Raw genomic sequence first — 12,258 nt, 5'->3', positions numbered from 1 at the left:
TCTCCCTCCAATGTATTTTCTTAACTCAAATTATAGTGCCATACATGGTGTCCAAAACAATAGATTTATCATTATTACTTATGCATTTGCATTTTAGATTCTGTAAGAAGTGAAAAATAGAATTAAAACCAAAATACAATAATACTGGCATTTATATTTACCCATGTAGTTACCTTTACCAGAGATATTTATTCTTCATGAAGCTCTGATCTATTGTCTAGTGTCCTTTCATTTCTGAAGGACTCACTTTAGCATTTCTTATAGGCCAAGACCAGTGGTGATGAATTCAACTTTTATTTATCTGAGAATGTCTTAATTTCTACTCCTTTCTGAAAGAGAGTTTTGCCAGATATAGAATACTTGGTTGGCAAATTCTAGGATGACGGACAATGACAAGTGTCCTGGTTCAGTCCATCAGGCTGCCATCAGACTAAGACTGGTATAGGCATACATGCATGCTAACATGTGCTTAAGGGTTATTCTGCTCTCTCCAGAATTGGGACCAGATTCTCACACTGGGAGTGTAGGCTAACTCCATACTGAGGTGGGGAGTAGGTGAGTGAAGAGCCAGCAAGAGTGTCACAAAATTTTCCTGTATTTTAAAGTCACCATTTTCTTGATTTGGCACTCAACCCATTACTACAATCCTTTAATTGTTTTGCAGAGCTTTGAGAAAAGATGGTTCTGTCAGTTTTTGCTTGTTGCTTAAAACTCTTTTAGATGTCCTCAAACAAATTGTGGTGCTGAAGGCATGGCTATGTGATTATACCAGGAAGCACTGATTTTCAGTGCTTTAGGTTGGATTGTATTACGTGTGAATAAAACTTAAAAATGAACAGAGAAAAACAAGTGCTGGAGAAAACATGGAGAAAGAGATGTACTTATTCACTATTGGTTGAAAAGCTGAGAGGTGCAGCCCCTCTGGTGGGAAATGTGGTTCCACAGGAGGCTAGTGGTGGGGATTCCATGTAATCCTGTAACCCCATTGCTAGGTGTATACCTGGAGGAACTGAGAGTGGGGATATGAATGGACATTTGCACACTGGTGTTTATACGGCAGTGTTTGCAATTTGCAATGGATGGAGGTAGCCTAAGGGTACATCAACTAAGGAATGGAAGGAGGAACTGCGGTGTATACATACAAGGGACTACTGAGCAGCTACAAGAAGGAATGAAGTTGTGAGGCATGCAACTAAGTGAATGAACCTTGAAGACGGTACGTTGAATGAAACGTCAGAAACAAAAAGACATACTATCATGCCTACCTCATATGGACTAACTAAAATAAATAAACTCAGAGAACTGAAGTTGAGAACATGGGTCATCAGGTTGGGCCTATTGTAAAGGTTCACAGATTGTAAGCTCTTACAACAATCACATCTATTCTGGACTTGTAACTGTTATTTCTAAATTCTGAGATGCTGAGCTATTTATGTATAACCTGGTTGTTCCCTGGAACTTCGGGTATTTGTGTGACACCTGAGACTCAAGAGTTAGAGCTCTAAAGCTATGAAAGTCAGCATTACTCCATATAGCAACTGGTCAAAAAGTTGAAAAAGGGATCAAGCTTGGACTAGAGATATGAATGAAGCTGATTTGGGAAGGACTGAGGTGCTTTAGTTTACTAAAGCTGCCAGAATGCAATATACCAGAAATGGAAAGGCTTTCAAAAAGAGAACTTATTAAGTTGCAAATTTACAGTTCTAACACCATGAAAATGTCCAAATTAAGGCACCAACAAGAGGTTACCTTCACTCAAGAGAGTCTGATGCCATTCACAACACCTCTCTCAGCTGGGAAGACATATGGCAATGTCTGCCAGCTTGCTTTCCTCATTTCATAAGGCTTCTCTGAGTTCGCTTTCCTTCTACATCTCCAAAGGTCCCTGGCTGTGGGGGCTCTAAAGCTTTTTCCAAAGCTAGTAAGGACTCTAGTAAGCAATCCCACTTTGAACGGGTGCAGACACGTCTCCATGGAAACCACCTAATCAGAAGGTACCACCCACAACTGGGTGGGTCAAATCTCCTTGGAAACAATCAAAGAGATCCCACCCAGCACTATTACATGAGGATCAAAGAGCATGGCTTTTCTAGGGTACACAACAGTTTCAAACCAGCACATAAGGTAAATCAGAATACAGGATAAAGGATGACATGGTCTATATTTTACAACTTCAACTTAATGTGTGAGACCAAAGGAAGAAATGTTTATTTGGTGCAAAATTTGCATATTTATTAGCATATTACCTAATTAAACTCATATGGTTAGTTTATTTGAACATCGTAATTACATGGAATCTAGAATAGGGAGTGAGATTTTGTTGGTGTGTACAAGTAAATGTGATGCCTCACTACATCCCAGAGTAATTTGGGCATAGAATAAAAAAGTATTTGCAAAATCCCCTTGGGGGACTGGGGATAAAGTAGGAAATATTAAACTTCCCCATCTGGTGAATTTCTGATATTCTCACAAGCAGTGGGGACAACCAATTCAATAAGCTGAACCCTTGCTCTTGGGACTTGCCGGTAAGAAACTTTTTCCTGCAAAGGAGATGCAAGCCTACTTATAGTTATGCCTAAGAGTCACCCCCAGAGAACTTCTTTTGTTGCTCAGATGTGGCCTCTCTCCCTAAGCCAACTTGGTAGATGAACTCACTGCCCTCCCCTCATGTGGGACAGGACTCCCAGGGATGTAAATCTCCCTGGCAACATGGGACATGATTCCCAGGGATGAGCCAGGACCCAGCATCATGGGAACAAGAAGCCTTCTTGACCAAAATGGGTAAGAGAAAAACTAGGCAAAATGAAGTTTCAGTGGCTGAGGGATCTCAAACACAGTTGAGAAGTTATCCTGGAGAGTGTTTTTATGCATTATATAGATAACTCTTTTTAATTTATGGTCTATTGGAGTGGCTAGACAGAAGTTCTTGAAACTGCTGAACTGTATTCCAGTAGCTCTGATTCTTGAAGACAATTGTACAACTATATAGCTTTTACAATGTGACCATATGATTGTGAAAATCTTATGTCTGATGTTTCCTTTATCCAGGGTATGGACAGATAAGTAAAAAAATAAGGAATAAATAATTAAATAAATAAATAAGGGTTAACAAAATTGGGTAGATTGCTACACTAGCAGTCAATGAGAGGTATGGGTAAAGGGTATTGGATGGATGGGGTTTTTCGTTTTTATTTCTTTTTCTGCAGTGATGCAAATGTTCTAAAAATGATCATGGTGATGAATACACAATTGTGTGATGATACTGTGAGCCATTGCTTGTATACATTGGATGGATTGTATGATGTGTGATGATATCTCAAGAAAAATACTTAAAAAAAAAAACAAAACTCTTTCAGGGGATGGAACCCTAGAGCACCCCTACCATCTTGGTGGATTGTACATTTGGTGTTACATTTAAGAATCTTTGCCTAACTTAAGGTCACAAAGATTTTCTTTTATGTTTTCTTCTAAATGTTTTATAATTTTGGATTTTATATTTTCAGTTAATGTTTGCAAATGGTGTGGAGTATGGATCAGAGTTCAGTTTTATGCATATGGATATCCAACTGTTCCAATTTGTTCATTGAAAAGTTGTTCTTTCTCCACTGCATACCCTTTGCACCTATCAAATTCCACAAGTATGTTTATTTTGGGACCTCTATGCTCCACTGATCTACTTTTCTATCTTTACACCATACCAATACCATGTTACCATGTTGTTTTAATTACTGTAACTTCATATATAATTCCTGAAATCAGATCATATTATACCTCCAATTTTTTCTTTTTTTATTCCTTAAGGCTTCCTAATTCCTTTTCATTTGCATATGAATTTAGAATCAGCTTGTGAGTTACTACAAAAAAGCATGTTGAAAATTTGGATTGCATTGAATCTATAGATCTGGGGATAACTATATTGCTTCTTATGATCCATGAATAAGATACAGCTCTCCATTTAGGTAGGTTCTTTTATTTCTCTCAGCAATATTTTGTAGTTTCAATGTATAGGTCTTTCATATTCTTTGTCTGATTTATCCCTAAATATTTCATATTGTTAATGCTATTATAAATGGTGTCTTTTTTAAATTTTCAATTTTTGATTGTTGCAAATATCTAGAAATACAATTGATTTTTGTATATTGAGCTTGTATTCCGTACCTCGCTTAGTTCTAATACTCTTAATTGATTCTGTAGGATTTTATACATAGGCAATCATACTATCTGTGAAAAAAGACAGTCTTACGTCTTCCTTTCAAATTGGGATGTCTTCCTTTCCCTCCACTCCCTGCTTTTTGGACATATTTTCCTGGTTGCAAGCTCTATTATTCTATGAATAGCCTATGAGAGTTTTTATCAGGAATAGGTGTTAGATATTGTCAAATGTCTTTTCTGCCTATTTAATTGATCATATAGTTTTTCTATTTTAGTTTATTAATATGGAAAATTACATTGGCTAATTTCTAATGTTAAGCCAACAGTGCATTGCTGGGATAAACCCACTTGCTCAAGATATATTATTCTTTTTATATATAAAAATGGCCATGTTTTAAAAATTATTTTTTTACTTGAGAAATCTTCAAACACATACATTCTATATATGGTGTACAATCAATGGCTCACAATATCATCACATAGTTGTGCATTCATCACCATGATTATTTCTTGGAACATCTGCATCACTTCAGAAAAAGAAATAAAAAGAAAAAAGAAAAACTCGTGCATATAATACACCCTACTGCTCACATTGACCACTAGTGTTTCCATATACCCAATTTATTTTACCCTTTGGCTGCCCTATTATTTATTTATTATCCATATTTTTTACTCATTCTTCCATACCCTCGTATAAGGACCATCAAACACAAGATTTTCACAATCACACAGTCACACTGTAAATGTTCTATCTTTATACAATTGTCAAGAACTCTAGGCTACTGAAACATAGCTCAACAGTTTCAGGTACTTCCTTCTAGCCACTCCAATACACCATAAACTAAAAAGGGATATCTATTTAATGCATAAGTATAACCTTCAGGATAACCTCTCGATTCGGTCTGAAATCTCTCAGCCACTGAAACTTTTGTCTGATTTTTCTCTTTCTCCTTTTGGTCAAGAAGACTTTCTCAGTCTCTTGATGCTAGGTCCAAGCTTATTCCAGGCTTTCTGTCCCATGTTGCCAGGGTGATTTACACCCCTGGGAGTCACATCCCATGTAGGAGGGAGGGCAGTGAGTTCACCCACTGAGCTGACTTAGAGAGAGGCCACATCTGAGCAACAAAAGAGGTTCTCTGGGGGGGTGCAAGGGTAGTTCAGTGGTAGAATTCTCACCTGTCATGTGGGGGATCCAGGTTCGAATCCTAGTCCATGCACTTCCCCCAAAAACAAGCAAATTAAAACACAAACAAAAAGTCAAAAAATGGTGCTGCAATAACAGGATACTCCCAAGGAAAAATAATGAACTGTGACCCCACCATAGAGTTAATGCGCGCGCGCGCACACACACACACACACACAAAGAGGTCCTCTGGGGATGACTCTTAGGCTAATTTTAAGTGGGCTTAGTCTATCCTTTGCAGAAATAAGTTTCATAGGGGTGAACCCCAAGATTGAGGGCTTGGTATCATGGCCATTTTAAATAAAAAAACAAATGTGGGGGGGGTTGATGTAAGGGTAGCTCAGTGGTAGAATTCTTGCTTGCCATGTGGGAGACCCAGGTTTTCTTCTTGGCCTATGCAGTACCCACCCCCCCCCCCCCAAAACAAAAACAAATGTGATCAACAGAAAAGTAGAGTCATTTTTATTTGCTTGATAGAAAAATTTTAAGAGACACCCATTTGCTCAGCATACCTTTCTTGTTAAAAAAAAAATCTATTATTACATCATATCCTTGATAACCTTTCCAAATTCATATGGTTTCAATAATAATTAGAAAGTCTTTATAGTTACTTCCTCGAAACTAATACAATATAGTACTGGAGTAGTATGCTACCTGACAAATGTAACTAGGTTCCGAACTTTGATTTTCAGCTTTGTGGGAATTACAGTGAATCTCTAATGACTCTGTAGCTGCTGCTCAGTGGCATGTCTCATTCTGCTCAGTGAAGATACATTTAAAATACAAGATACAGAAAAGCTTCTACAAGCTTCTAGTCATCTAGTTAAAATGCGTCTTTAAGCATTCAAAATATTTTCTTGATGATCCTGTTAATTTACTTATAGGAAACCCTAACTTTCTTTGTACATTTATCCTTAACAGAAACTGCTATAGGGTATTGATTTTTCTTATTTGTATTTGCATATCCAGGAAAGATTCAGAAGCTTGAGAACACTGTTAACAGAATGCTGCCTTTATATTTATATTTATAGGCCTATTAGAGACCCTACTGCAGCTCTGGATTTCAACTCCCTTTATTTAATGAACTAGTCACTCCTCCACATTTTAAAAATCTAATCAAGAGCCCACTTCATAACACACAAGAAGCAGAACAAATGCTCTACCACAGGATCAGAAACAGTGAGCTGAGGTACTGCTGTATTTTTTTACTCTTTTTATTTCTGTTGAAAGCTTTGCCCTTAGCCTCAGTTCACCCTTCATATATTATTGTACATTTGTCTTCTGCACCGTCAATCTGCGCGGTTTCAAGGTAAAATGGAAGCTCCTACCATTATTTCTTCTAGCTCTTCAGTTTATTTTAAATATTGATATGTGCTTCTTCCAATGCTTCTGGTTTCACCAACCTAATCCAAATGACCCTAGGTCTTAGTGTGGTCATCGTGCTATCACATCATAGACCAAGGATTTTATTCTTCCTCTTTTTCTGTGATTAGTAATACACAGATGTTTTGTAGTTTTAATAAACTCTATAAAACTTAAAATCAGAATCATACTCAGTTCCTATTATTTTCTCTTACTACTCCATTAAATGGTAAAAGAATTCAAAGAGTTACAATTATTAAAGGTGCAAGCAAATATCATACATGTAAGATAGGCAAACAACAGACCACGCTAGAGACAAAAAAATTTTTACTGGAAGAAGGAAATCTAGTTAGGAAAATGAAAAATGGTTGAAAGACTCTTCTGTGCTTTATTTAGAACCACTTCATAAAAGGGTATATGAACAAATTAACTACTTTTTTTAGGTTTATAATAAATATGTTCTTTCATTTTAATCCACCTGGCACTCTCACTTTTTAAACAATGTTAACAAATATTCTTCCAAAATTTGTTTTTTAAATTGTTTAATACCTTACTTGAGGTATTCTGACTACAGAGGCTGCTGGAGAGATGCACAGGCAAAATCTTAAAATAAAAAAAAAAGTAAAAATGTACCCAATGACATTGGGTCTGATTGTCTATAAAACTGTCATCTAAAATACACTTTTAAGTCTTTCTGATTTTGAAAAATGGAGTTTCAATTTATACCGCCAAAATTGTAGGTATAAATTACAAATGGATCCACAAAACCAAAAACTTCTTGGGGGCAAGGATGTTTTATAATTTTGCAATTGCCAGAGCAAAATGAGGCATCTTTGTAGACACACAATGGCTTTGGAACAAAAGACTTTGAGTATTGGATCATAGGAAAAAACAGAGGTAATAGGCATTGTTTTACAACAATTGGGATATGATGAAAGTTATTGTCAATTCAAGATTTAAATGAAGTAATAGGAGGCACTCAGCATATTTTGGAAATGCCTATCTTGAAGTAATCTTGTATGCATCTATAAATATTAAAGTATGTCTTTGGTTTTCTATTCTTTTCAGGATAAACCTCAACATAGGACGTCCAAGTTAATTTTATTTTTACTTCTTATCTAAAATGACCCCCTAAATTAGGTAATAATATCAAACCCACTGACTGACTCTAACATTTCAAAAAGAGAGTTCTAGGAAGAAGTCTGGGCTGAAAATCTAAAATTTCGAGTCATCAGAAGAGACATTTCAAGCCAAGAGACTTGATGAGGATACCCATGCCAATCAACGTTTAGCGGTACAGAGGCATAGTGCGGGCTGGCATACTACCGTATTTTCTTGTGTTTTTACGCCGCTTCATTTCGCCAGGATAGATCTATCCTAACTTTCAATACGTATGCCTAATCACCACATTTTGTCGAGTCTCACTCATGCTTTTTATTATTTTTAAAATCTGGTTAACGGCTTATTCATTTCTCCCCTCCCCCACCCAGAAAAACTGCTCTGAAATGGATACTCCATTTTACAAACGGGAAAATCACTATCTACAGGTGATTTGATTTGGAGGGTAAAAGCCTTCAGCCTTTTTCACCCTAAAACCTCTGTTGCAAAGAGCTTTTTTAGGTAGTAATGTACTGACCCTCACAAATTGGTGGGCGTAGTAATGGGGAGCAGGGCTTAACCTTAAGAGGTTAAGCACAAGCAGTCTCGAGGGACTCTGCGGCAATATCACAAATCACCCCCGAGCTGAGTTTTCCTACAACCAACACCAAGCGGTACTGAAAGGTCCAAGGCCTCAGGTATCAACCGCAAGCAGACACAGCAACCCTATGGAAGGCTTCTGGCCTCACCCCGCCTAAGTCCCCAAGGTCAGAACCCACAGCACATCCTTGTCCCGACCGCCCGCCTCTAGCTCTGGTCGCTTACGAGTCGTTCGCATCCACTGGAGCAGCGCTGAACGGTCTGCCGGAGCCACGGTACGCAACAACTGCAGCACTGCTAACCGCGCCGAGCGAAATTCCATGTTGCAGCAGAAACGCTGCGCGGGGCAATTCCACACTGCGCACGCGCGGGCAAAAACAAACCGGGCCGGAATACGGACAGGTCCCTAAGTGGGACTGCCTCCTTTCGCTGCGAAAGCCCTACGCCCCGCCCCCTCCTCGAGGCCCACGTGCACCCAGGAATCCCTACTCTCCACTCCATTCCTGTCTCTCGTCATTACTCTCTTAACTGGGAATGCTTAACCTAGTATCTTTTTCTTAAAGTGATTACTCCAGGCGGGACTTATTTCCTGGGATCGCATCCCTAGAGAGGCCCTTATTTTTCCACTAACTTTACTAAGCGGTAGAAAACTAAAGCCAAAAGTCAGCCAAAGAGAAGAACAACTTTCACAAAATCGCTTTCAGTAGGCGGATGGACGGGCCACAGAAGTGTGCCCCGGAAGCGGAAGCGCAAGCGCACCCTCCTCATGAAAGGCTGGACTACGACAAGTGGTGACGTTTCCTCATTGGGCGGAAGGTTCGGTGGTAGTCGTCGGGCTTCCAGCTGGTAGGAGTTGGCGGCGTGGTGCTGGGCTCTGGGACCCTAGTTTATATAGTTCGAGAAGTCGGATTGTGGGATCGCACCAGTCTTTCTGCTCTCCGCCTTTTCCTGGGTATCCTCCTAAAGCGTGGGGCCTGGCGCAGGAATCCCCGGCCCCTCTGGGCCACGGCGTTAGCGGTGCCCTTTGCGGTAAGTTTCTGCTTTTTCCCGCCCCAGACTTTGAAGGGGCAGGTAAAGACAGCCCCAATTCTGCTTCAGGGACGGGAGACTCTGGAGTGAGTCTTCTTTCCTGGCCACCGGCTGTCGTCACTGAAACCGAGGTTCTCTGACCCTTCTTGGTATCCTGTTCCCTATCAGAACTTTTATGGAAAGATATGCTGTGTTTCTTTTAGGTGGTCTTCAGAATTACCCTAGCCAAATAACATGTAGGCAGTTACAGGTCTGACTCTCTGTTTTACTCTCCTGATCAAGAATTATGACCAAGCTACTGCCCCCAAGCCTTTTGACGTCTGTGAGGCTTTTTTCTATTTGTTCATAGTGCTTACCGCATTGTCTTGCATACAGTAGGGGTCCAATAAATGAATGAGATATTAACTCCTTGTCAGTAATGATTAAGATATCTCATGGATGGCTCTCACTTTAGTATTTGACACTACTAACCATCCATTTCTTAAAACTCCCCCTTGGCTTTTTTTTTTTATGTTTTTACCTGGTTCTTCTATATGTTTAATTCAACAGAATATTTACTAGTTAACTATAAGTGTACAGGATTGAATGACACAAGCACATTGAAGATCTAACAAAGACTACGGTGAGAGAGAACACATAAATATCTATTATATCAAGATGAATAATGAGAAACTCTAGTTTGCTATAAAGAACTATTGAGAGCTGTGGGAGCATAGATGAGAGTGTTTATTATGAGATTTGTAACAGAGCAAGTTGTTATTCCAATCTAGCCTCAGTTTCCCCATCTAACTAATAGACTTATCTGTAGCATGAAAGAAGATTAGATAACTTGTTTGGTACAATGCTTAGAACATGGCGGTGGTGATGCGAAAGGGGAGGAAATATGTTTCTCTCTGGCCCCTTTCCCTTTATCTTTTTTTTATATGGTCAGTTAGTATTTTCCAAGTTAGAATTATGCAAAAACATCTCCTGACAAACAGATTAACCCTCCTAACCCCACCTATCTGGAAATTCTGGAGCTGCCACTTCAGAATACAGTAAGGTGAACCATAATTGGTACCTCTTTCCCCCCCCAAATCAATCCTTCTGAAAGGAAGGAAATTAGCAAAACTCCTGTCCCTTTGGAACTCTCAATCTTTGTTGACTCTCTTCTTTGACTTGACACTTAAGCATTGCTGAAACTGAAATGGTCTTCTACAGATTCTCTTCAAGAGTTTTCATCTACATTCATGGCTTCCATGGCATCATCCTTGTATGCCAACCATTTCCAAATCTTTTTCTCTAGCTTCCATCTCTTGAGTGATTCTTCTCTGGTTTCCAGAACTCAGTAGGTCCTAAACCAAATTCACTGTCTCCACCCTCCCTTTTTTTTTCCCTTCCTTTTTTTTGTTATGACACATCATACATACAAAAGTCTTTAAAAGCAGTGATTACCAGTGTGTTTTTGAGTTTTGGAATATATATACACACACATATATATACACAAACATGTGTATATGTGTGTGTATGAATGTTTGACTTTAAAAAAAAGATAAAATGAAAATGAAAACCTGTGTACTCATTATCCAACTTAAGTAATAGAACACTACAAATAACACTTAAGGCTCCTTAAACCTTTTCTCTATTAATTTTCCTAACTTTCAAACCAACTTCCCTTTTGCCTACCAGTCATTGGATGACAGTATCACTACCATCTGGTTATTAAAGCCAGAGACTTTGGAGTCATTATTTTCTGTTTCTCTTTCGCTGTCCACAATCATTTGGTCATTGAGCCCTGTAGATACTGCTTCATGAAGACGCTCTTGACTCTCCCTTCACTCCATCTTGCCTCCTGCTTCTTGAGTTCAAGCCTACATTTCATCCAGATTTTTCAGAGTATGTAGTACGTGTATGTAGTGGCCTTGCTTTTAAGCTTTTCTTCCTCCCATGTATTTGCTACATTGTCTCTAAACATATTTTTAAAATACAGAACAAATTTTTCATTCCCTTGTTTTTTTTGAGGAATCATTTTACTCTGAGTTTCTTCTTAAACCCTGGCTACGTATCAGAATAGTTAACGAAGTTCTTCGAAATTGTAGGTTCCTCCTTTTGTTCTGTTAATCAAGAATTAGATGAGGCTACTTATCTGAAACCGTTTTGATGTGTACCAGCCCTGGAGATTCTGATTGAGCATTTAAATTTTAGCTGATAGGCATTTTTTAAGCATCATTGAAATAACCCATTGCTTTAACATGTCTTATCCTTTATTTTTTTTATTCCATCCTCTCTTCAACTTTAAGATAGACTATTTCCAAGGAGTTTTTTTGTTTTAATTTTTATCTTGGTAACATTTTATTTAATTATTCTCTTTATGATTGACCTGATAGTCAAAAACTAATTTAAGGGCAGGCCACAATGGCTCAGCAGGCAGGGTTCGATTCCCATTGCCTGCCCATGCAAAAGTAAAAACGAATTTAAGCAATTGATTCCGTGTTTCTGAATTTTTATCCTTTGTTGCTAATTCAGTTTTGAGTATACCTTTCTGTTATTCAACTATGAGATGTTGCTGTGGTTTTATTTTAAATATTAAAATGAGTTTAAAAATCAAAATTAAAGTTATTTTAATGAAGTGAGAATTTCTTGACACTTCTTGTCTTAATTGAAAATATCCTTCGGGGCAAAATTAAGGCAGAGTCAGTGGTGCTATGATGAGTAATCTATCTTCAGAAGTGAGCAGGGGAATTTGTGTTTGTTCTCATGTAATTATTGATTTGGAGTTACAACTTTTTTCATGTGGGACAATTCCTGGAGCACATAGTAGGTATTTAATGAATAATTAAATGAATGAAAGTGAT

The 12,258-nt window shown here is 38.3% G+C and overlaps 2 protein-coding genes across 5 annotated transcripts in view; one reads left to right on the top strand and one right to left on the bottom strand.

Annotated features, from left to right (window-relative positions):
* The window catches only part of LOC143655648 (uncharacterized), a 44,646-nt gene extending 34,941 nt beyond the window's left edge, over positions 1-9,705 (bottom strand). The window contains exon 1 of the mRNA XM_077126962.1: positions 8,621-9,705. Within this exon, the coding sequence (XP_076983077.1) occupies positions 8,621-8,717 (97 nt within the window). The 5' untranslated portion in view covers positions 8,718-9,705. The remainder of the gene's footprint in view (positions 1-8,620) is intronic.
* Positions 8,846-12,258, top strand: part of SRP54 (signal recognition particle 54) — a 75,453-nt gene continuing 72,040 nt past the window's right edge. For 2 of the 4 annotated variants that reach the window (XM_077126957.1, XM_077126958.1), the window contains exon 1: positions 8,846-9,424. The gene's annotated coding sequence lies outside the window, so the exon portion shown is untranslated. The remainder of the gene's footprint in view (positions 9,425-12,258) is intronic. The other 2 variants (XM_077126960.1, XM_077126955.1) reach the window with 2 other exon arrangements.

The sequence above is a fragment of the Tamandua tetradactyla genome, chromosome 14 (genome assembly GCF_023851605.1).
Source record: "Tamandua tetradactyla isolate mTamTet1 chromosome 14, mTamTet1.pri, whole genome shotgun sequence".
Taxonomy (NCBI): Eukaryota; Metazoa; Chordata; class Mammalia; order Pilosa; family Myrmecophagidae; genus Tamandua; species Tamandua tetradactyla.
The sequence above is the reverse complement of the archived record's forward strand: the minus strand, read 5'-3'. Positions and strand labels throughout refer to the sequence as shown.